The 26,572-nt window shown below is 36.3% G+C and overlaps 1 protein-coding gene across 13 annotated transcripts in view; it reads right to left on the bottom strand.

Moving 5' to 3' along the window:
• Nucleotides 1–25,672, bottom strand: part of GCFC2 (GC-rich sequence DNA-binding factor 2) — a 45,568-nt gene extending 19,896 nt beyond the window's left edge. For 11 of the 13 annotated variants that reach the window (XR_009357322.1, XR_009357326.1, XR_009357323.1 and 8 more), the window contains exons 1-10: nucleotides 25,270–25,672; nucleotides 21,742–21,870; nucleotides 17,613–17,837; nucleotides 16,550–16,647; nucleotides 11,155–11,270; nucleotides 5,100–5,286; nucleotides 3,221–3,344; nucleotides 2,200–2,281; nucleotides 1,613–1,725; nucleotides 458–657 (exon numbers count right to left, since the gene is read on the bottom strand). Coding sequence is in view for 8 of the 13 variants with exons in the window: in XM_059188184.1 (XP_059044167.1) it covers nucleotides 458–657; nucleotides 1,613–1,725; nucleotides 2,200–2,281; nucleotides 3,221–3,344; nucleotides 5,100–5,286; nucleotides 11,155–11,270; nucleotides 16,550–16,647; nucleotides 17,613–17,837; nucleotides 21,742–21,870; nucleotides 25,270–25,546 (1,551 nt within the window). In the remaining 5 variants the exon portion in view is untranslated. Of the gene's footprint in view, nucleotides 1–457; nucleotides 658–1,612; nucleotides 1,726–2,199; nucleotides 2,282–3,220; nucleotides 3,345–5,099; nucleotides 5,287–11,154; nucleotides 11,271–16,549; nucleotides 16,648–17,612; nucleotides 17,838–21,741; nucleotides 21,871–25,269 lie in introns of those variants that run through there. The other 2 variants (XM_059188190.1, XM_059188191.1) reach the window with 2 other exon arrangements.
• Nucleotides 25,673–26,572: the final 900 nt, after the last annotated feature.

Consider the following 26,572-nt stretch of genomic DNA (forward strand, 5'->3'; position numbering starts at 1 on the left):
ATTTCTCCTTATTCACTTTTACAAAAAATTTTGTCTCATTTAAATCTTCTTTACTCTTCCAATCCTCATTTCCACTCCCCTTCTTCCATGCAGCTTTCCAAACCAAATTATTACCAATATATCATCTCCACCTTCAGAGTTCTTGGTACGTATGTCAAATTCCTCAGGCCAAAAGCTAACACTACCTTTACATTTTTAAATCATTTAAGAAGATATGAAACTTATCATAGAAGAAGCTAAAAAACAAAAACCAAAAAAGTTTCCTTTGCAGATGTTTAGTGCTATTCGGCCTAAAAATAAAGGGAGAACCAAAAATAAAAAAGATGAATGCAAACTATTACCCCAAAGCACTAATTATCAATTCCAACTCTATGTGTTTTAAAGCTAACCTGATAACAAGGGCATTTAAATAATTAACACAACAGAATTATTTCCTTTATATGTTAAGCTTAAATACCTTAAGAGGATTCCAATCAATCAGCTGAACTCGGATTAAGGGATTTAAAAGCTTCGGTATACACAAACTAATGAATGCTTCATAATAAGAATCAGGATACTTTTCTCGCCATTGTTGAAATTTCAACAAAATATGCTGGATATTACAAAAATCATCATGTACATCTTCAAAAATCTTCTTATGATCCTGTGAAATGTCATCTGTAAACAAAATGAGTCTCTGTATATAGTACATTTTAAATTTGTGACCTTTGTTTCCTATAAACAATCACGTACAACGATGTATATGATCAACTGAGCTGAAAACTTTCCTTTGATATTAACATAAATTAGTTTTTATTAAGAAAAATGCTTTAATAGCCATATCGACACTAAGGAACTCCACCACTTATAGAGTCCCTGTTACGTTAGCATCGTAACTATCTTCCCTACAAAGCAGGTATTACTACCCTATTTACAGACAAAAAACAAGCAAATAAGCAACATGAGATTCAGGGAGGTCAATGAATCTGCCTAAGATACAGCCCTTCTTCAAACCTATCTAACATTAAGGCCCCAATTCTTACAACACAGTATTTTACCTTCTCATTTCACTACAATTTTTAAGTAACCTCTACCCAAAATGTGGGGCTTGAACTCACAATCCCGAGAACAAGAGTTGCATGCTTTAGTGAATGAGCCAGCCAGGAGCCCCTACATTTAACTTTTCAATTAAAAATGATGATATAGAAAGTATGTCACAAAAAAAAGAAACCAAAATGTTCATAGTTCCTTTACAAAAGATGAGGAAGACTGAGGGAAAAAAACTATAAAGATGCAAAACTATAAAGATGCAAAACTATAAAGATGCACAATGTTCCTCCATTTCATCCCATTTTTTCAGAGGTAGAAAAAGTCTTTTTTTTTTTTAAATAAATCCCAAAGTGGGGGCTCAAACTCACAACCCCAAGATCAAGAGTCACATGTGCTACTGAGCCAGCCAGGTACCCCAAGAAAAGTCTAAAAAAAAGGAAAAAAATGTATTCTTTTCCTGAAATTTCCCAATTATTATATATATATATATATTGCCCTTATGTACTTAAGGGGAAGCACAGTAAAGCACTTCCTACCATTTTAATATTTCAAATTAAGACATATTAAAAACTTGGTAACTGACCTTGGGTTTTTTGGAAGTCATTCATGTCTGCTGAAGACAGTTCATCATCACTAGATGTCCCTTCCTGATGATCGCAATTCCCAGAAAGTGCCCTTGCTTGTCTTCTTTGTGATCTATGTTTTGCAATAAGCCAAAAACAAATTGAAAATGAACAGTTCCTGCTAAAAAGAAATGCTTTAAAACAAAAAGAAATGCCCAGAATATACATCACACAATTTTATGCTAATATTTTTGGCATTTCAGCTTGATTAATCTGAATTGGTGGTTCTCCCTCTTTTTCTTACAGGACATTCCCATGGGCTACCCAGACTTTAAAGAGGGAGTAACAATATAATAATGACTGGCTGTAGTTATGAGAAATTCCTGGACCAATACATGCCATCTTACCTTTTTCTTTTGACTGACCCAAAACACCAGTGTGTCTTTAAACCTTGGGGGGTGAGGACCGTTTAACTCAATTTTGGTTTTATATCATTCTCACAAGCTAACGTTCAGTTATGGTTAATTATACCATACGGGTTAACTATATTTAAGTAGTGAAAAATAATTGCTCAATGATGCTTTAAGTCTTCAGATTATACAGTTACCTTCGAGATTCAATCTCTTCTAAAATCCATTGAGTTTTTTCATCTACAGTCAAGCTTTCATTTGTTGATGTTTCAGTTCTGCCTGTTAAGGAATAAAATTGATTTCATACTGTAAATTCTTAAAAGAAATATAGTGAGAAACTATTAAACAAAAGTTGTATCTTGGGTGTCTATACATATAGATATATATATAAATACACTTAATATGCTTAAATTGCATATTTCATCATGCAATGAAATTTCAATGTTAACTCCCTATCACAATATTAATAGGCATTGAGCTTGCTAGCCTGATACCTTGGCTGGTGAATATAAATCAGCACTTGAGAATACTGACGAAATTCTACCAGTTTCTCTCTCTCACATTCTTTTTCAGTAGTTTTCACCAGTTTTTTTTTTACCCCTAAATTGCTACAATTATTTGTATTACCAATATGTTATTCATATTATTTTCTACTTTAGAATGTACCGTAATTTCTAACCAACTATAGGTCATGTGTTTGAGAGTCACTTTGCTTTCATCAGCTATTTGGTTATGATCTCATCTCTTTCACTATTCCCTGGACAGCACTTTAATCCAAAGAAGCCATCTCTGAAACCAGCATGAGAACTAAAAGGTAGCATCCAAATCTTATTTGAGATCTCACAGATAATCACTGAAACCCACCAAAACATCTTTAACCTCCACAACTAATCTGTGGAAGGACCATGAAATCTTTAATAAGTTAGATTTCTGTAAGCCTACAGGCTTATAGGTTTACATCAACTCCTCTCAAAACACTCATCGGACCATATATCTTGTCTCAAATACTAAGTGATTAGAAGATATAATTTTTGTCTTAGACTTAATTTAGGACATTTTAAAGCCCTGACTCTAAATATTTTGAGTTTTTTAGGAAAGGGTAGGTGAAAGGCATAAAAAAAAAAGCATATTTTTGTATAGGAATAAAAATATTTTATTCTTTAGCTGATAATTCAGCTTAATGAATAATAAATTATATTGAATATGAAAAACACTAACGTGATAACTGTTGTAAATACGTTGATTCATGTTTTAATTCATCTTGCCTGCGTTTCATAAAGGTCATGGCTTGTTTTAAAAGGAGTGCATGCATGGATGATTCTATTTCTTGGATGCTGACAATCTGAAATACATATATAAGTAACATTTTGTAGGTCATCAATAATGAATTATAAAAAGCAATACATAAGCATGTGTTTATGCTCAATTCTTATATAAAGGAACATTTTCAATACTACCACATTTATACCACAGTATTTATTGTGAGATACAGATGTGGCTGCCAATGCTTTTAATATTGGTAAAACCAGAAAATCAACTTACAGTACTAAAACAGCTATAAATATCATAAATAATGAAAGCAAATGGGCTAGAGTTAGGAACATGGTTAAGAATGGATAGATAAGAAACAGGATTCTTTATTTGAAATATGAGGAGCAGGAGAAAATGAGGAATACAGTTATTTTTCATCAGCTGAGGAGGCACACTGATGAAACTGATTAATTTGAAAAAATGGAGAATGGAGGAGACCTAACAAGACAGGTAAAGAAACTATTAAGCAGAAATAAGTGATTATTTAAAATCAGTGTTTCTTATATTTCTTGGGCAACAACTCCCCCCCAATCCAATGATGTTCTATGTTAACTCATAGCCATGGGTACATCAATGTGTAGGCCAAGAGATTTTAACAGCGTCATTCTTCAAAGATCAATGAATTAAGTGGTATTGCAATAAATACGTCAAAAAGTAACTACCAAGGGACAGTAAAAAGTAAATTTGAAACAACAGGAGAAAAAGAAATCCAATTGTTCGGTAACATTTTAAATGTAAATAAAAAGCAATGAAGAAAGTAGAAAGTATTTTTTTAAAGTGATTCATCAACTTAAAAAGAAAAAAAGTCAACCCAATACCCTAATGTAAGAACTTAGTATGTACAGAACAAAAACAGAAATTATAAAGGGAAAGAATGATTCAAGATCTGATTAATGCAAAAATTTCAAAACATCAGGATGTTAAAAAAAAAAAACTGCAAATGAAATCAAAAGACAAACTGCTTTCTACATCAAGTAGGATAAAACATTTAAAAATTCTAAGCAGTAAGAAATTTTCACCATATAAGGAAAAATGAAAAAGAAAAATCCCCACTACGAACTAAAAAAACAGGGCACAGACAACAAATAATTCGCAAGAAAAAATGACTACAAGTGTTAATAAAACAAAGGGTTGTTTCAGATCAAAATAAACAAGTAAGATGAAATTAGAGAGGGAGAAAAACCACGAGAGACTCTTGACCATAGGAAACAAACTGAGGCTGCTGCCCCTGGGGGTTGGGGTTGGAGATGGTGTAACTGGGTGAGGGACATGAAGGAAGACATGTGATGTAATGAGCACTGGGTAGAAGACTGATGAGTCACTGAACTCTTCCTCTGAAACTAATAACACACTATATGTTAATCAATTATATTTAAAATTTTTAAAAAAAGGACAAAAATGAGAAAAAAATATATAAAAACCACCATTTTTTAAATGAAATAAGCTAGAAATAAAACTGATAAAATCCTTTTGGTAAATAACTAAACAATGTTTTATAAGCCTTAAGGATATTTAGACACTGACTTAGTAATTCCTCTTCTAGAAATTTTCCTTAAACAGATGAAATTTTAACACAAAAATTTATATACAAAACTTCATAATACCAAAATAACTGCAAAAAACCTAACTGTCCAACATTAAGGGGATACTTAATGTTGTAGTATGTAAAAAATGTATAGGAAAACCCTAGAGGAAAGAATTTAATTGTAGGATTTACTTTTAAAAAATATTGTGGCGAGGGGATTTCTATATAAAAAAGGAAATTCTGTATCTATAACCACATTACCTTTTCATTAAGACAGTCAATTAAATTTTCTACATAAATTTTCATGCTTTTATAGAATTTAAAATTTAGAGCTTGATTTGATGAATTCTCTAGGTTCTGGATGGTACTCTTTGAGCTTTCAACATCCTGTATATACTTTTCATATTCCCTCAGGTGTGAGCGGTGAGTATCCTGTAGCAATGTTAATCTAAGTAAACAAAATAAAGAAAAATGAGTACTAAAAACTGTTTTTCCAACTTTTATTTCTACTACAGTAAACAGCAGTCTAATGAAATTTTTTCAAAGCTATCTTACAGAGACCACCAAGGAAACTGACAATCTTATAAACCTGGGTCTACGAGATTTTCTGTATAAAGGAGAAGGGCACAATGAAAGAGGTCTCAAAGGACAAGGTATGAAAGGAAGGACACTTAAAGGTTTTTAGGTGCTCAAGCTAATCAGAGGGTAATTTTAGGGTGAAAGCTGTTCAGTGTTGACTGATTAGAACTGGTGAGTTTCTAGAACAATCCAAAGTCTTTTATGTGAAACTCAGGAGGAGTCCATCAGGAGTTACTGTAAGAACAATTTGTGGTCTTTCTTAGAACATTTGAATAAGCTGGTATTAAAACCATTTGAGCATGTTATGATTTGGTATAACGTGTTTTGTGATTCAATGGTTTTATCTGCCTTTAGAATTTCATGTTCTTTGAGGCATATTTCTTTCTTTTTTTTTTTTAAGATCTTACTTATTTATTTGACAAAGAGATCACAAGTAGGCAGAGAGACAGGCAGAGAGAAGGGGAAGCAGGTTCCCTGCTGAGCAGAGAGCCTGATGTGGGGCTTGATCCCAGGACCCTGAGATCATGACATGAGCTGAAGGCAGAGGCTTAACCCACTGAGCCACCCAGGCGCCCCTCTGAGGCATATTTCATTTCCTGTTTTTGATGTAGCCCCCCATACATTTTTTTATTGATAAGACAGCCTTTTTTCAACCTTGTGAATATCACATGTATCAACTGATGTAATGTGAAAAAAAAAAGTGTCAAATACAATTCAATGTTTGCTTATTTTTTAAAATGCAGTTATCTCCCCATACACCTGACAATAGAGGAGTAAGAAACACTTTCTTTAAAAGTATCTGGAATGTGGGCACCTGGGTGGGTCAGTTGGTTAAAAATACCTGGAATGTGTTTTCCACTAATATTTGACACTGTGAGTACATTATAATTAGAGAATTAACTACAAATGAAATAACAAATTTGTAGTATGTGGTCTTCAACTGAACTTTTTTTTCCCAAGAATTCAACTCCTCCAGCTAACCTGCTGTATAATGAAAAGTCAGTAAGTACTTGCTTAGACCAAATGTCATCTATCCATTTCCTTGGAACAATGACTAATGCGTTTGTCTTTCAAAGTTTTTCTTTGCTTTATGTAAAGAATGGAGACAGCTAAGAAATGACAATAATGGACAGAAAACATTACGAATAAAATGCTTTGAGTGGAATATTATTGGCTATAATAACAAGTTCATAAATACATATTACATGAGAAAAGCAAGGTATACAGGGTATACAGTGTGCTTCATTTTTGTATTAAAAAATGGGCAATATCTAAGTACATATGTGCTTGTATAGATATACAGACTACTTCTGGAATGAAACCAAGGAAACTGGGAGGATGGTTTCCTCTGTGGAAGGTGACTTCCTTTTCTCTGTGTATCTTTTTGTACTGTTTGATTTTGTCTTTAGTCTTTGGACCACAAAAACATATTTTCCTTTTAAAATAAAAAACCCAGTTAATAACAAAATAAAATAGGGCAGCTCAGTTGGACTGGCATCTGACTCTTAATTTTGGCTCGCATCATGATCTCAGGGTCATGGAATCAAACCCTGCGTCAGGTTCCACGCTCGGCAGACTCTGCTTGGGATTCTTTCTTCCTCTCCCTCTGACCCTCCCCTTGCTCCTGTATATTCTAATTAATAAAATTAAAAAAAATATATACACTAAAGTTAAAAATAAAACCTATCCAGATAAAGTGAAATGCTAATCTCTATCAGTGGTCTGCTACCTTTTTACTATTACATAATTCATGCAAGACAATGGTCTCCAACACAATTTCAAAAAAGCCAAAACAAAAACCTCCATGTAATTTTTCATGCAATGAGTATAATTCTAGTTCTGTTCTTCCAATTAAGGAGGGACTATCAGAAGGACAGCAAATAATTGTAAGGTTATTACAAAAAGTCTTGAATCAAGGCAATCTTCATTTAATATCACTGAAAAACAGTGACCTAGGACACAGCTTGGCAAACTTTTCCTCTAAAGATCAAGACAGTCAATATTTTAGGGTTTGGAGTTAAATGGTTGCTATTGCTACTACTCAACAGCAGCCAAAGACAATGCATAAACGTGTAAGTATGGCTGTGTACCAATAAAACTCTATTTACAAAAATAGGCAGTGGGCTGGCAGTTTGCTAACTCCCTATAATATAGATAGCCCAGTATCTAAAACTGGTACATCTATATATGTTTATATTTATTTCATAATACAATGCTATAAAATGTCCTTTTCTACATCAAACCATTTAAATGAGCAACTATGACCAGTATTTCTTAGGTGTAATATAATTATGGAATGAAACGACTTTAAAGCTGATTTACACAAAAGATACAGGGGAAGAAAATTTGGAATGTACTACTCTGTATTAGAAAAAAATTCCCAAGTATTAAAAAAAAAAAAAAAAAGCAATGAAAATGTTCTTCATGAACATCATCCTTCCATTGTGTTTGGAAAAGATACTTGGTGTGACTTCAATCTAACATTTGTTAAGACTTTTCTGTTACCTCACATTTGATCTTTCTTGAAGAGTATTCCATGTGTACTTGAAAACAATGTACATTCTGCTGCAGTTGGGTGGAATGTTCCATCTGTATGGTTAGGTCCATTTTGTTCAGGATCACTCTTTCCTCCTTGATTTTCTGTTTGGATATTCTATCCATTATAGAAAAGTGGGATACTGAAGTCTTGTTCTATTACTGTATTGCTATATTTCTCTCTTCAGCTGTTGATATTTGCTTTATATAGGTGCTGTAATGTTAAGATGCGTATTTATTTATAATTGTTTATTATTATAATTCCTGATAAATTGATCTCTTTATATACCACCATGTTATTCTCTGTCTCTTGTAATAGTTCTTAACTATGATACTACTGCTCTTTAGTTTACTATTTGCATGGAATATATTTTTCAGTCCTTTCACTTTTAGTCTGTATGTATCCTTAAATCTAAATGAGTCTCTTGCAGACAGTATATAGCTGGATCTTAATTTTTTTTTAATCCATTTAGCTGCTCCATGTCTTTTGATTATACAGTTTAATCTTTTTATATTTAAAGTAACACTAATACAGAAGGACTTACTTATTGCCATTTTGTAAATTGTTTTCTGTCTTGTAGTTATTTTCTGCCTTTTCTTCTCTTGCTACCTTAGTGTTTTGTTGATTCTTTATAGGGACATGTCCTCAGTCTTTTCTCATTTTCTTTTGTGCATCTTCTATAGGTTCTCTCCGTGTGTGTACGTGTGTGTGTACACACCACAGGGATTACAAAATATATCTTATAGTTCTAACCTATTTTAAGCTGATAATAACTTCACTCACATATAAAAAAACTGTACCTATTCTTTATTTCCTCCATTTCTTTTTATTGATGTCAAAAATTACATGTTAAAATTTTCTATTAACAGCATTACAGTTTTTTGTAGGTATTTATCTTTTAGATTCTATACCTGAACTAAAACTGATTTTCACATCACCCTTACAGCAGAATCTGATTATCTATTTGTCTATATATTATGTTTACCAGACAGCTTTTTTTCTTTTTAAGATTTTATTTATTTATTTGAGAGACAGATCACAAGCAGGCAGAGAGGCAGGCAGAGAGAGAGGAAGGGAAGCAGGCTCTCGGCTGAGCAGAGAGCTGGATGTGGGGCTTGATCCCAGGGTCCTGGGATCACGACCTGAGCTGAAGGCAGAGGCTTTAACCCACTGAGCCACCCAGGCATCCCTACTAGACAGCTTTATATTTTGTTCTGACATGGTTCCTATTACCAGCTGGCTTCCTCTCAACTGAACTTTTGATAGTAATTTTTGTAAGGCGGGTTAAAGGTAATGAACACCCTCAGCTTTTATCTGAAGTTTTTATTTCTCCTTCATTTTTGAAGGATAATTTTTATTGGTGGGAGTTTCTTTCAGCACTTTGTATATATCATTCTACTCCTCTGGCCTATGTTTCTGTTGAGAAATCTACTGATAATCTTATGGGGCTTCTTAGTATCCGATGAGGGGCTTCTGCCTTGTGGCTTTTAAATTTTCTCTTTCTGCCTTTTAAAAGTTTGATTATGTGTCTCAGAGTGAGCCTCTCTGGGTTCAACTTTCTTGTAATCTTTTAAGCTTGAAATTGGATATCCACTTCCTTCCTCAGATTGTTAAGTTTTTAGCCATGAGATCTTCAGATAAGCTCCCTGCCCCACTCTCTCTTCTCCTACTTGGACTTCCATAATGTATACGTTGCTCTGTTTGACAGATACTCTAAGTCCCTTAGGCTTTCTTCACTTTTCATCTTGTTTTTTTGGTTCCTTTGACTTGATAATTTCAAATGACCAGTCTTTGAGGTTACTTTGAGGTCACTGCTTGATCAAATAGGTTGCTGATCCTCTCTAGTGAAGTTTTCAGCTCACTTATTATATTGCTTAGCTCCAGAATTTCTCATTCTTTTTTTATAGTTTCTCTTTGTTGATATTTTCACTTTGTTTATATACTGTTTCTGTAATTTTCCTCAGTTGTGTGTGCTCTCTTATAGCACTTTCAGCTTCTATCAGATTTTTCTGAACTCTTTGCCAAGTAATTGATAGATGTGTTTCTTTAAGGTTGATTCTGGGGAATTATTTTGCTCCTTTGGTTTGGCCAGGTTTTCCTTGTTTCTGCCTCCTGTTATTTTTTGTTGTTGTCTTACGCATTTGGAAATGCACTTAATGGAGAAAGTTTCAGATTGGGAAGGGACATCACCAATCAGCCTGGCTAGAGACCTGGGGGGCAGGGTGAGGTATCCTCAAATCTTTTGTGGGGGATGTATCTTCTTTGGGCTTCTATATGAAATTTCCCTATTAGAAGGGTTGTGGGTTCCTTTTTTAAGGCATCGTAGTCACTTGGTCCCTCTGGTGTTCATCTGTAGTATGGCAGGCTTTCTGGCTCTGCAACAACAGAGCTGTCTTTTGTTCTTTGTGGCCCCGTTATCCAAGGTGTGACAGTTCCCCATTACAGCTGAGACAGAGGAGACAGAAACAGTCCCTCACGCAGTCCCTCCAAAAGCCAAAATGTTGGAGGTTTGTTCCACTTCTCTTTTTTCCTCTCAATGGAGAAGCTGTGAATTGGGCTTTTTCTCTCTCATAAGCAGTACAGGCTTGTAAGAGTGGTTGATGCGGCTAAAATGAAATGGCTTTGGTGATGGACATTAAGGAGGGCAGGTGATGTAATGAGCACTGGGTATTATATAAAACTGATGAATCACTGACGTACCTCTGAAGCTAGTAGAACACTATATGTTAATTAATTGAATTTAAGTTTAAAAAAAGAAATGGATTCTCCCCTATTTCAATGTGGCTATTCTTGGTTTTGTGCTAAATGGTTTCTGAATTCTCAAAAAGGCTTTTTAGACTGTATAGTAAGTTGGTATCTTTAAGGGGAAATGAGGTCTGGCATCTTCCTGATATCACTCCCAACTTACTACTTTTAAGAATTAAAGGCCATTTAACAATGCTGATAAATTAAAGGTTGTTATAAAATAGTAAGAAAAAAAGCAGAATTTGATATTTATTGATTTTAACTATGTAGCATGTATCTATTATAAAGACTAAAAAGACACACTAAAAAATCAGTGGTGCTAGTGTGATAACACAGGTGATGCTATTTTTTCCTACAAATCTGTTTAATATTAATATTTGTACTTAGGAAGAACATAGTGTTTTTTTCCAACTATTAAATGTCTAGGACAAATGTATTTTAAAATCAATTACTTACCTAGTATTTAATTGCTTTTTTATAATTCCTAAATTTACTGGTGGTAATGAAATCGAAGTATCAAACTTCTTTACTGTTTGAGGTTCACTGCTGTAGGAAAGATCTAGGTCTCGCCCCTAAAAATATAAAAATTTGTATTGTTTTAAAAGACAATTAAAAGATTGTCATTAATCTTATAAACATTAATAGCATGAAAACAGACTGGGTATTCCAGTGTCTTACCAGATCAAAATTCCATGCCTTTGACAGTTTTTATAGTTATAATAAAATGTTTTTACAGTTCTCAGTTTTAAGATACAGAATTTTAGGGGCGCCTGGGTGGCTTAGTCGGTTAAGCATTCAACTCTTGATTTCGGCACAGGTCACAAGATTGAGCCCTCTGTTGGGCTCAGGGCAGTGTTTGCTTAAGATTCTCTCCCTCTGGGGTGCCTGGGTGGCTCAGTGGGTTAAAGATTCTCTCCCTCTGTGCCACCCTATCTCCCCCCACCCCCGCCCCGGTCCCCCACTTCCCGCTCATATTTTTCAAAAATAAAAAAAAAAAGTTAAAAAAATAATTAAATAAAGCGTCACTTTTGCATGCAAGAGGCAAATTACAAAATCTTATTTTTCACAAAAGCTAGCTTCTCATTTTTTTTAAAAAAAGATTTTATTTATTTATTTGACAGAGATCACAAGCAAGCAGAGAAGCAGGTGGGGGTTGGAAGGGAAGGGGAGAAGCATGCTCCCCGATGACAGAGAGCCTGATATGGGTTGATCCCAGGACCCTGGGATCATGACCTGAGCTGAAGGCAGAGGCTTTAACCCACTGAGCCACCCAGGTGCCCCGCTTCTCAGTGTTTTTAAAGGTAGTTTTGTTTATGATCTAATGTACTCCCAGAAAATTATGTTTTCCATGATAGAAGTATCCACTTAACTGCTCTAGTCAAAGAAAAGTAAATGGAAGTCTTCTGGAGGATTTCCAGGTAAAGCTTTTAGTTCTGTTTAAGCTATTACTATTATTTGGGTTGTCTATTACTAGTTGAGGACCATGTTCTAGTTAGTACATCTCATAACATTTCATATTACTGTCCTCTGGTTAATCATTACTTATCACCACCATACACAGAATGTTGAAAAAAGAGTTCTGAAGAATGTGTTTTAAACAAGGATATGCAAAGAAGTAGACCAGATAATTAGCCAAGCCACTGACTTAACTATCCTTCTGTTTTCCACAAGGCATCATCATTTTTCATGTTAATTTTTAACCAAACCTCCCATCAGGCTCCTATCACTCCTGCAAATCCTCAAACTAGTTAGACTATTTCACATCTTATGTCTTCACATCCTGATACATTGTCTCAAATCCCTTACATTCTAAGCATCTTTCAAAGACCCATCTAAATATGATCGACTTCTGCAGCAGCTCTTCCAAGTCTCCCTATTCACTCAGTGAAAGTGACCACCCTCTTGCTCCTATGTGCCATCTCAGGACACTGTACAGGTTCTGTCAGACAACCTGTAAGATTTCACTACAATTATTTTGTTTAGCTGTTTCTCCCCTATAAAGACTGTACATTCTAGTGTCTATCATTATTAAGTGGTGCAGCAGCTGAACGGCAACCCCAAAAAGAGAAGTCCATATCCTAATCTCCCAAAGTTGTGAATTTTACCTTACATGGCAAAAGATGTGATTAAGGATTTGGAGAGAAGGAGCTTATCCAAGATTACCCAGATGAGTCCTAAATGCAATACACATATCCTATAAGAGAGGGAGAGGGAGTTCTGGGGCACAGAGGAGGTGATGTGAAGATGGAGCAGACAGAGGTGCTACATGTCAACAGCTGCCACAAGCTAGAACAGTCAAGGAACAGATTATCCTCTAGACTTTTCGAAGGAATATAGCCCTACTAATACCTGGATTTTGGACTTCTGATCTCCTGAAATATGAGAAAATAAATTTCTGTTGTTTTAAGCCACAATACTTATGGTTATCTGTTACAGCAATCACAGGAAACTAAGACAGTAGCATGTGGTAGACAGTCAATAAAGGAACCAGTGAATATACCCACAGTTAGTAATAAAAAATGCAAATCAAATAGCTTGAGATTCCATTTTTTAGGTCCAACTAATCTTGCACCTAAGATGGCAAGACTGTTATGAAGCATTCTCATAATATCAGTGGCGTTACAAACTCATCTAAATTCTCTTTAGAAAGCAATAGGGAAAAATGTAGTAAATGCCATAAAAATGTTCATGTCCTTTATCTTGGCCATTATCCTAAGATAATATTATTATCCTATTATCCTAAGATAACATACATCTGAACAAAAGAAAGAAAAGGGGGCGCCTGGGTGGCTCAGTGGGTTAAGCCTCTGCCTTCGGCTCAGGTCATGATCTCAGGATCCTGGGATCAAGCCCCGCATCAGGCTCTCTGCACAGCAGAGAGCCTGCTTCCTCCTCTCTCCTCCTGCTTTCTCCTCTCTCTCTGCTTGCCTCTCTGCCTACTTGTGATCTCTCTCTCTCTGTCAATAAATAAAATATTAAAAAAAAAAAAAAAAAAAAAAAGAAAGAAAAGGAAGGGAAAAAAGGAAAGCAAATATTTACCAATTCTTATTATTTCTTTTAAAGTTTTATTTAAGTAATCTCTACACCAAACATGTGGCTCAAACTCACAACCCTGAGATCAAGAGTTGGATGCTCCACTCACTGAGCCACCAGGTGACCCTTCTATTTCTTATTAATAATAGAAAAAAAGATTCAGACAGTTAATCTAAAATGTTTGCCAAAAGGAAGAATGGCTAAAAAAATTATGATTCACTGACTCTAGTAAATATTATGCAATTTAAAAAAATTAGTTACTATGATAACTATGTATAGAAATAGGGGAGGGGCACCTGGGTGGCTCAGTGGGTTAAGCCTCTGCCTTTGGCTCAGGTCATGATCTCAGGGTCCTGGGATTGAGCCCCGCATTGGGCTCTCTGCTTGGCGGGGAGCCTGCTTCCTCCCCTCTCTGCCTGCTGCTCTGCCTACTTGTAATCTCTCTCTCTCTCTGTTAAATAAATAAATTAAATCTTAAAAAAAAAAAAAAGAAATAGGGGAAAATATTTATAACATGTCAAGCAAAAAACCCCAAACTTGAAATTGTATGCATACCATAGTTCCCAAACTACATGCCAAGGCATCCCTGTAAACTCAAAGGGGTGCTGTGAAATATTTTAAATATAAATATTTTAAATATAAATATATTTTAAATATTTAAATATTTTAAATATTTTAGGGGAATACATATTCATCATTTGTCGGACTACTAGTTTTTCCTAGTTCACAGGTAGTGCTACAGTTCTCTGATAAAGTCTTATTAATGAAGGCAGGTTCTTGGTGGCTGTAATAAAAAGGAAACAGTGATTGACAATCAATTTGGAAAGGAGGTGAGAATGACAATGCAAGTCTGATTCCAAGGCTTGAGATGGCATGCAGTGCCTAAGAGGTGCTGCCCATTAGTAAGTAATTGTGATTATTTAAAAATGGAATTAACAGATTTTTTTCTTCACTTTATGTTTTTTCTGAAAGCCTACTAAGTTATTAGGACACAAATGTTATTAAATTCTTTGATGTAACTACTTCATAAATGGAATTGTTTTCTACTTCTTTGGGCCAGGGGGAACCAGGATAAAGTTACTGACAATGAGGGTTCTGTGAATGGGAAGTCTAGGACCTTCTAATATATACTATGACTGCAATTAAACAAATACTTAAAAAAAGGAATTAGACAAACTTGAGCAGTCAGAGTAAGGACTATGACAAGTTTTTTCTCAAAGCATTTTTTTCATGCTATACTGATTTTACTAAAAAGAGGAGGGAAGACCTACAGCTCTTGTTTTTACATCATAAAAATAGCCCTCTAACCATTTCTCTGATTAGAGATTTCTAAATGTTGTTACAACCAAACGTTTACCTTTACTTAGCTTTTTGGTTTTAATAACATGGAGATTTTAACAATACTTCCTTATCTAAAAGAGCACAAACAATCTTTCAAAACATTCTCATTAAACAGATTAAAAAATAAAACCTTATATTTGAATATTAAATAATCTGTAAGTGCTGATTTAAGTTGTAATTTTGAGGGGCGCCTGGGTGGCTCAGTGGGTTAAAGCCTCTACCTTCAGCTCAGGTCACGATCCCTGGGTCCTGGGATCGAGCCCCACATCGGGCTCTACTCGGCGGGAAGCCTGCTTCTCCCTTCCTCTCTGCCTGCCTCTCTGCCTACTTGTGATTTCTGTTTGTCAAATAAACAAATAAAATCTTTAAAAAAAAAAATGGTGATTTTGAACCTATGGCCACCTACTCATGCAGGTAACATTATCCTCCCATTTTACTGATAAGAGAACAGATTTAGAAAATGAAATAATTTGGGGTGCCCAGGTGCACAGTCATATGAATGACTGACTATTGGTTTCATCTCCGGTAGTGATCTCAGGGTTGGGAGATCAAGCCCCATGCCAGGCTCCATGATCAGCATGGAGTCTGCTTGAAATTCTCTCCTCTCCATTTCCAACTACCTGAGTCCCTGCTCAGGCATGTGTATGCTCTAAAATAAATAAATCTTAAAAAAAAAAAAAAAAAGATTAATTTGCTCAAAGTTGCAAATATTTATTGAGCACTCATAATACTAGGTACAGAGGAATAAAACACCGAATAGTTAATAATTCTTGACCTCATGGAGCATATATTTTTAGTGGTACAGTAAGAAATCAATTCTAGGACTTTTGACCTCAAGAATAGTATTTTTTAATTAGTTTTGTTTTAAATCTATTTATTTGTTTAAACTTTACATTTACGTACCTACCATGTCACAGTTACTATAAAATTAAAAATAAAATATGGTCCCCTCAAATGGCCTATAAAATGTGGAAGGTGTTTATGATCTAGTAGGAAAAGAACATAATATAAAAGGTATAGTAAGTTGAAGAGTGGTCTCACAGAAGATATGTCTATGTCCCACCCCCAGAACCTGTGAATATGGCCTTATTTGGAAAAAGGGTCTTTGTGGTTTTAATTAAGTGAAATATTGCAAGATGAGAAATCTTGTATTATCCAGGTGGGTCCTAAGTTCAATGAGAACTTTTCTTACAAAATGAGAGTAGAGGCACAGAGAAGACCATATAAAGGAGACAGAGAGAGGGGTTATGCAGTTGCAAAGCAAGGAACATCTGGGGTGACCAGATTTGGAAGGCAAGAAAAGATTCTCCCCTAGGCTTTCAAAGGGAACACAGCCCTACTAATACCTTGCTTTTGGACTTCTAGCTTCCACAACTAGGAGAGAATATATGTTTCTTGTTTTTAAGCCATCAGGTTTGTGATTAATTTGTTATAGCAGCCACAGAAAATGAACACAACTGGTATAAAAAATTATTACCTCTGTGATTTTAACGGCTTTCCTCATTTGCTGCTGTTCCCAAATATCTTGATTTTCATCTTCCTGACTTTCTTCACTTGTTTCTTCATTTCTGGGTGCTAGGAAAAAAATTCAAAAATAAGTCCATATTTTTCCATTCTAATAGCATCAGGTAACCTTTTTGGGAGGCTTATAATGTGCTGGCTTAGTACCTTTACATGTGTTAACTTATTCTTCACAATAATTCTAGGTAGAAAGCACTATTATCACTCTTTTTTAAAAAAAAAAATACTGAGGGAACTCCTATCAGGCAGTTAAATTACTTGTCTGAGGAATGTGCTGCAGCTGAGTCTTGAATCCTGGAATCAGTACCCATCACCAAACCATCCCACTGAAAGCACTACAGTTTCACATATGGGGGAAAAAAAAAACCTTGTAAAAAAGAAACATTTACTATTCCTTATCAGAGATTATAAATTCTACTTCAGAATCTGAATACTGAAAAATAATTTCTGGGTTATAAGGAAACCAAAAGTCTCATTCTGAAAAATTCCTATTTGAAGTAACAAAAGTTTTGGTAAAACATATTGTTTATAAATGTGAAATGTGAAAAAAGTCCTTTGAGACCTAAGGATTATCGGTAGAGGAAATATTTTATTAGAGCAGGGGAGATTTTAATAAATGACAGAAAAATCCCTGTAGATGCTTCCATGTTAAAAAAAAATCTTAAAAAAAAAAAATGCCTACTGAGATCTTAAAAAAAAAAAATCTTTATAAAGGTGACAATGAAAGTTTTCAATATCAAAAATAAGACATTGTACAATTTTTCTTAATCTGCCAAAAAAGATCAAGTGGAGGTCAGATAATAGTAAACGTTATTACACATTATTTGATAATAATATTTTAACAGACATGTCTTTCACAGACTATTATGTCACTGACCAAACTAGTATTAAATAAAAACCAACTTCTACACTTTTAAAGTAAATACTACATTATGTTTTTATGGAGATTTTAACATAATATTAAATTCAAGTGAAAAATCCCTTAATGTTAATACACTGTAAATAAATTAAGTATATACTTGTTTCTTCAGCCATTCTTTGTTTAAGGGTTTGAGACTTTGGAGTAAATGCTATTCTCTTCTCATGGTCATCAGGCTCACTCTCAGGATCTTCAACACTGTTTTTCTTCATCCCAGGGATGGCAGAGGTATGTTTTACATCCAAAGAAATATAGTCATTTTGGGCCCTGGCCAATTCACGCTTTCTGCGGGCTGCCTGAATAAAAGCTGCATCAGGGATATTTACTGAAAGGAACAAAGAGGGAGACAATGAAAAACAAAACAAACAGTAACAGAAATACATATTTCTCATATTTAAATAGTGTCTAATTTTCTTCATATTCTGATATGAATGTAACTGCACAGCTCAAAACCTACATCAATAATGAAAGAAAATTACTTTTACAGAGATTAAAATAGAAAATCAGAAAATGAATCTAATCTAGAATTATCAGAAAATGTACTCATATCACTTCAGTTTATCTCTCAGCTCCCTTATGCATCAGATGTTGCTGGCTTTTTGTTGAGGACTATTTCTCATTTCTAGAAGCTCTGAGATTATTTGGGTTGGGATGTGGAGAGAGTTGCGGATGGCTTAGTCAGTGAGAACTGTAGAGGTTAGGATGAAGGTGGACAGGCCAGTCTGATTCAAGAAGAGGGAGAGGATGCCCCTCCCCTTAGGGCATCCAGGCATAGAGAGAGTGAGAAAGTGACTAAAACCAGCATACAGCTCAATCAGTCTCCAAGGTCCTCTGGTGATTTCCACATGAATAAATGTAAGAAGTTAAAAAGTGTAACAAAAATAATCAGGTTCATTTACCAGGTGAAAACTATTTTAGTGACATCTTTTAAAACATCCTTGTTTTAGTTTTTCTTTATAGTGTATAAACCATATTAATGTGTACTCTTCTAATTCAAAACAATTTTCTTATACATGATCTAAGCTGAAATTTATCTTTACTTTCTGGAAAAAAAAAAGTTTCTTAAGCAAAATACTTGGTAAACAAATGGTAAAGGAAATTTTCACTATTTCAAGCACTTCAAAATGATAATTAGGGATGTTAAGCTACCGAGGCCCAAGTAAAATGTTCTAAACTTTACCATAAACTGTTCCAAATTCTTTGAGAAATAAAAAGATGTCTTATGCCTGGAGATGTTGACATTGGTGCTAAGGCAAACAAGCTCTTGAATTATCAACAGTAACAGGTGATCACTAAAAACCAACGTATGTTCATTAAGAACAAGGAATATCAGGCGTGTCTAGGTGGCTCAATAGGCCAAACATCCAACTCTTGGTTTTGGCTCAGGTCGTAATCTCAAGGTTATGAGATCAAGCCTGCATTGGGCTCTGTGCTCAGTGCAGAGTCCGCTTGAGATTCTCTCATTTTCCCTCTCCTGTCCCCACTCATGACTTGAATAAATAAAACCTTATTGTCTCTCCAATAAATAAAACCTTAAAAAAAAAAAAAAAGGAATAGCTAATCAAGTGACTTAGTTTTTAAGGACCTAGTACAAATTTATAGATTAGTACAGAGAAATGATGCAGGTGAGATGTTTCTTCATCCTTCCAAAGAATTTAACAGTTGCATTTTTTCCTTGTGGATAACGTTAAAATGTGTGGGGAAAATCACGTAGCGCACTGAATTCCTAACTAGTTGAATTATTTCTCCAAAAAAATATGCTGATTATGAAGCACTGTAGGGATCTGTTAAGGGCTCTGTTGTTGTCCTGCCTGGTTTAATGATCTTAATGTGAGGTGAACAAAGCTAAAAAGACATGTCTTTAAAGCTGGGAGGGACAGCTAAATATAACCAGGTTCCACTAGCATTTCTTACGCTTCTTGCACATTAGAGTCACCTGGAAAGCTTGGTAATCTACTAGTACCTAAGCTCCCCATCCCAGAGATTTGGACTGTTGATCTGAGATGGAGCTGAGCAGCACTATGTTTTTATGCCTTCTAGGAAATTTTAATGTAAAATCAGGAGGAAGATGATACACGGAGGTTCAAATACTCAACTGTATGAATACAATAGCAGAAATTCTGGAAGTGTAAGGGATTCATCTGCAAATGACTTGATGGGGTTTAATAAATCACAGGCAATGGACTCACTAGTAAAATACCAGTGCTACAAAAAGCTAATTCTCTCTCAAGCTACAATAAAGGGAAAAAAATTCAAGAGAAGAGTTATTATCCTGTCCTATCTATATCCAACATTACCTTGTAGCAGATGCTGGCCAAACATGGAATGAATGAATTAAGTTAGCATACTGCTTTATAATAAAAACATGCAGATTTGTAAGTTAAATAATTTTCGTATACATCATCTCATCTAAGCAGTACTGGTTACTATCATGCCCATGTGTAACATGCACTATCTACAGCATCTCAAGGCAGATATTCCACTACTGGATCATTCTAATAGTTGCACTGTTTGAACAAAAAATAAATGCACTCCTTGATCCATAAGCCAATCCCCAAACCTCTCACATTCCTTCATCTTTTCTTCTCCAGAAGAAAGAAAAACAGGACAAATTTTCAACTTTCAGTACTTCTGAAATGAGCTCTGGGGAGGGACAATTCTTCACTCTGGTGAACTGTCCTGTACTCTGAGAAATTTATCATCTCTTATCTCCAGGGCACAACATGCCAGCAACACCTCAGTCACAACAATAATTAAAAATAATTAAAATAATTAAAAACTATCCCACACATTGCCAAACACTGTCTTCTCTCCTTAGGTATGTAAAGCTGCCAACACTTTATAACTACTGGCTTATACTAATTCATTTTCTAAAGCAGCACTGTACAATACAGTTACCACTAGCCATATGTGACCATTTAAATTTAGCCAATTTCAAAATCCAGTTCCTTAGCTGCACTAGCCACATTTCAAGAGCTCTTCTTTATATGAAGATATAAAATTTTTATATCACTGCAGAAAGTTCTATTGGACAGCACCATATCTAGAGTCTAGACAAAGCATCACGTCTCTACCAGGCTTCGATTCTTAATTTTGTTTTCATCACTAAGGACTTCTGTACCTTGTGAACTTGTATAAGAAAAAAATTGTAAGAGTTACTAGTTTTTGTTTTTGTTTTTTTTTTTTAAAGATCTTATTTGAGAGAGATATTATGGGAAGTGGGGAAGGTTGGAGGGAGCAGCAGACTCCCTGCGGAGCAGGGAGCCTGATGTGGGACTTGATCCCAGAACCCCTGGATCATGACCTGAGCTGCAGCAGACTACTGAGCCACCCAGATGGCCTATTACAAGTCTTTAAAAATGTATTTAGACAATTACATTTCAAATTAATTTGTTTCTTTTAGAACGCTACATATTCTTCTCAAGAAGCGTCTCAGACTTCAAGAGACTGACAAAAGTCCAAAGCACAAAACAAGTTACAAAACCTTGAGCTTAAATACTAGCCCAGAGAAAAACTTTCAGCTTTGTGGGCCATGAAGTATCTGTCACAACTTCTAAACTCTGTCAATGTAATGCAAAAGCAGCCGTAGACAATACATAATTGAATGAGAGTGGCTGTGTTTTAATAAGGATTTACTTGCAAAAGCATGTGATGGTTCACATTTGGCTCACAAGTGGTAATCTGCCAACCCCTAAACTGGACTGATCTTTCTAAAAATGGTCATGTCATTTGTATGCAAAAAATTTTCAGTAGTTCTCCCAAACTCTATATTATCTGACTCCAATTTGTCTGTTTTTATTGTTCCTCCTTCTTAAACTCCAACTAAATATTTCATTCCAACAACTATTTTTAGTTCTCTGCATATGCTAATTTCCCTAGAGTTCAACATTTGCTATATCCTATACCCAAAACATCCTCAGCAACAAATTCTTACCATTCTTCAGATACTGGCATGAATCACCCAGTACAGTACAGCACAGTGGTTAAGAACAGGTTCTGGAGCAGACTACCTGCGTCTGAATCCTAGCTCTGGGTCTTAAAAAGTGTCTGGCATTGCACATGTCATGTAATGGGAAAAAAGCAGTCAATTTTGACACTTTGACAATCATTGGTAATGATTTGCTTGCTCCATACTTCACTATAGCTGTGTTACCAATAATTAAGAATCACTGGCATAGAGGATACCGATATTAGAAATAAAGCTAATCACAATTATAAAATTTACCAACCTACTGATGAAAATTCTTCTTCCAGAGAGCTAGAGCTGGTAGATGATGAACTCTGATCATCCTTATTTTCTAAGGAATGAGCTGTTTCATCCTCTTCTTCATCTGTTGAAAGATCAACTTTTCTGGATTCTAACAGGACATTTTTTGAAAAAAACAAGAAAGAGTCAAGACAGTGGAGTTACTAACTGAAATTCTACATAACACATAGCATTATACATGTATAGTGTTTTAATTTCTCTCCATGTATTTTAAGTATCTTTCTCCATTTCCCTTCTTTCTGAAACCTGTGGATGATCTAATAAAAGCACAGATTGACCCTATTTATACGATCTACTTACCTAATATTCTCTTAAAAGATGCAATGAGAAAAAGGCATCAAGAAGTGAAAGAAAATTTAAAATAAAGAAGAAAATAGTAGTGAATAGTAGTGAATAAGTTCAAAAAGAAAAAGAACTGATGTACACTTAATAACTCTAGGCACGCTTTAATCTGTTTTACAAGGTCTATTTCACACAATTACAGAATTTCACAATTCTATAAAGTAAATGCTATTGTTGATGAAGACACTAGGCACTGGAGAGGCTAAATAACATGCCCAGTGTCACAAAGTTATTAAGTGGAGAAGCAGGGATTTCAATTTAATTTTATTCAACTCTGAAATTTATGTTATATTTCAATGGCTAGTGGCAAATAGTACTGTAATGAGCACTGTGGTCTCCATTAAATCACAGATCTCTTTGTTTCCACTACTTGATTTGGGAAGGATGGTCTGTCCATACTCTATTAAGCAAAGATAACATTCGGTTATAACACCCATAAGGGTATTGTGAGAACTGAACAAACAAAATGTGAAAGAATTCATGGTATTACTGACAAGAAAGGACTGGTTAGTTTATAATTATTTTGTATTTTTTAAGAACTTTAAAACTTAAGTTTACATAAATAGTACTTTTTATCTTAAAAATTTACCTTAATTAACATACCTATATAGAATTAAAAAAACCTGTAGTAAGATCAAAACTTAGAATACAAAGTAATATAACTACAGATTACATCTTTCTTTGCTACTATTTATGACAACTCCTACCTGTTCTCAAAGTGGATTAACATCAGAGCAGTGGTTCTCAAAATCATGGCCCACTAAGCCCTGGAAATCCCTAGGACCCTTTCAGAGGGTGTGTGAATTCAAAACTACTTTCATCACATATTATCATGTTATTTGCCCTTTTTAGTTTGTTGCTATTTACATAATGCAGCAAAAGCAATGGTGGGTAATACTGGTTTATTAGTATGAATCAAGACAGTGACAGCTATCTGTACTGGCAGCCATTGTATTCATCACCATGCATTGCCAGGAAAAGCAAAACAAAACAAAAACAAAAAACAGTTGTATTTACCATCCTCAATGAAGCAATACAAAATTATTAACTTTATTAAATTTTGACCTTGGAGTACACATCTTTTAAATATTCTGTGGGACAAAATGGAAGTGTGTATACAGCACTTCTGGGGCATACTGAAACAACGGTTACCTCACTGAAAAGCATTTGTATGATCAGCTGCAAGTTGAACTAGCCACTGCTTTCAAGGAGAACGACTGACAAACTGACTATCCAATTATTCCTACATGGATAAGTAAGAAATTTCCTCAAAAATGAGCAAAGGCATGCCTATCACTTCAAGAATTAGAGATTTCAAGTGAAAACTAGAGTTTTGGAAAAGTTACATCGTGTACTGTGAACTTAGTTTCTTTCCATCACTAAACCACTGATCATTATCAGAAGTAACACCATAACATTAACAAGTTTTGGGGGGGATATTATGTAATAAAATGTACCAACATTTGCAAACTCAGTGAACCAATACTTTCCAATGGTCAATGCATGATGTTACCAATCATGCATGAATAAAAGATTCCATTGAAAGTGCAAAACAGACCAGTGGATTTTAATGTAATGGAGTATAAAAAAACTGACAGGTACGGTTTCAGATGCCATTACAAACTACCTTTAAGAAGCAAGCTACTATTTGTTGATCCTTTTTTGTCATATCAAAGCAGAACACCCTCAATGATCTAAAAAGGCTATTAGGTATTCCCATTACACCACATACCTGTTTTTTTTTTTTTCATATTTCAAATGAAACAATGCATCACAACAGACTGAATGTGGAAGGAGCTTTGAAAAGTCGGCTGTCTTCTATGAAATCAGACATTAAAGATTTGCAAATTGAAAACAATGTCACTCTATTTTCTGGAAAAGTTGTTTTGTTTTGTTTTCTTTTACATGTAATGGTTTAATTTAGGAAAAAAAATGAATAAAAATTTATCTTAATTTCTAACATGGTTAATATCAATAAATATAATACACAGAAAAAAAAGATGTTTGGGATACCTTTATAAAGGGGATACTAAGACCAAAAAGTTTTGAGAACCACTGTTTTAGAATGTAAGCAAAAAGGAACTCCTGGGGGCACCTGGGTGGCTCAGTCAGTTAAGCAGCTGCCTTAGGCTCAGGTCATGATCTTGGGTCCTGGGAGAGTCCCCATGGGGCTCCCTCCTGGTGTGGGGGCTCCTCCTCCCTCTGCCTTCCCCCTCCCCAACTTGTGCTAATAAAATCTTAAAAAAAAAAAAAAAGCGGGGGGGGGGGCAACTCCTGGACTCTGTTCTCCCTATTAAAGTTTGAACAGGTGACTTTCAGAGTGGGAAAATACAAAAAGCTTTAGACAAACAGAAGGTGATAATTAAGAAATCACCAAAATCACTTGTACTAAAAACAGTGGAAGATAACTTTTTAACCTCAATACTACACCGAAAACAGCATTTTTCTTAAGCTCCAATTCAAACTAAAACATATTTAATGTAAACAACTTTATGCTGCTTAAATTCTGTATTTAAGGAGTACTGTATTAAATTCTGTACTTAGGGGTACTTCAATACTATTACATTGTACTTAGTTTAATGCCATTATTGGTACAGTCTACAGGGTCGTCAACCCATTATGCTACTTTGGGACATACAGCGTTATTCTAATCTCCGTTCTTACAAATAACTGATGAAAAACAAAACAAATGAAAACGTCCTAAGTGTCTGTCACCTAGATTCGTCTAATGTACTGTTCTGATTGTTTGGGGATGTTTCCAAAAGTACATAAAACTTTCCCCTACCTGAAAGTATTAGGGATTGTTTTTAAACCTCTGGGACAACTTAGGTTCTTCACAACAGCAAGTACTGCACTAAAGCGACAACGGGTCCGAGTTCTCCCGATGATGCAAACACAGACGAGCCACACACCGTACAGGATTCTTTCTGGTCTCCCATTCGACGACACCCCCCCCCGCCCCCCCCCCCCGCAACGAACAAGGGCTTGCGAGCAGCGGGCGAGCGCTCGAAGGCGGGTTGTCTTGCTCTCGGCCGCCGCGACTGCTCTCGGTCCGCAGCGGGACACAAGAACCTCCGGAGAACCCCGGGGGCCTCTCCCCGCCTCCCCTACCTCGCGTCACCTCCGGCTCCCCCCCGCCCTGCCTCACCTGGGACGCTCAAGACGCCTTCGGTGCGCGTAGCCGCTCCCGCCGCGCGTCGGGAACTTGCCCACACCCGGCCCCGACCCCGACCCCGACCCCGACTCCGACCACGCCGGGCCGTCGCCTCTAGGCGTCCCCCTCCCGAGGGCGGCCCTTCCTCCGTAAGGCCCGGGGCCGTCTGCTCCTCCGGGGCCCCGGGTTCAGAAGACTGCTCTTCCGCGCCGTCGCTGTCACTAGAGTGGGCCCGGCGCTGCCGGAAGGTCCTCTTCGGCCTATGAGCCATGGCCGAGATCCGGATGCTCCGCGCACACTCTCTCCCTGCGCACGCCTGCCCGGTCTACGGCGTCCACGCCGGCGCGCGCTCCCGCTGGTACCGTCGGGCGACGCTGTGCTTTCCACGCGCCGTCCGCGCCCGCTTCGCCCTGCGCATGCGTGCTCTGGTCTGTGGAGCTGGGTTTAAGGGGCGGGGCCTGGAGATGCAAAGCGTTCTCTTTCCGAGGCCAGGTTGTGCTGGCGGCGATTCGTAGTGGAAAGAGTCCGGCAGAGTCCGGCAGGCTCCTGGAGCTGAGTGCCGCGGAGAGAGCAAAATTCTCTCCAGCCAAGAATTAAAACAAACAAAAAAAATCAGAAGAGGGTGTGTGTTTGGAGAGATTGCTTCTGAAAGCTAAACAGTAAGATCTACACATAAATGACAGATGCACAAGTAAGCAAAAATCAAATGATTGCTCTCAGGCAAGTTTTCAACAGAGCCTGGTTAAATGCCTTGGCCCAGGGGCACCTGGGTGGCTCACCCGTTAAGCAGCCGTCTTTGGCTCAGGTCATAATCCCAGTATCCTGGGATCAAGCCCCACATCGGGCTCCCTGTAGGCGGGAAGCCTACTTCTTCTCCTACTCCCCCTGCTTGTGTTCCCTCTAAGCCTACTTCTTCTCCTACTCCCCCTGCTTGTGTTCCCTCTCGGTTGTGTCTCTCTCTGTCAAGTAAGTAAAATTTTAAAAAAGAAAAAAAAAAACATTTTTAAAAATTGCTTTGGCCCAGCAGGAAAAAATGTATATCTGAGAAAAGGGGGTGTCTTGTTTAGAAAGTCGAGCAGTGGTAAAGGACTGCAAAAATCTTGGGAAACTTGGACTGGATCCGTTAAGCACTGTTCAGAGAGAGGAAGCCTTCACCATGGACTGAGTTCTTGGTCTTCTTGGTAAAGCCCATTCTTACTTGGATGCCTCTGACCATATCCATCTGAAGCAAATAACCATTCAGTTCATTTAAATTCTCTTGCTGAGTTTGGCCCCATGCTCCACAAAGTTTCAGTTC

This window comes from Mustela lutreola, chromosome 9, assembly GCF_030435805.1.
Source record: "Mustela lutreola isolate mMusLut2 chromosome 9, mMusLut2.pri, whole genome shotgun sequence".
Lineage (NCBI taxonomy): Eukaryota > Metazoa > Chordata > Mammalia > Carnivora > Mustelidae > Mustela > Mustela lutreola.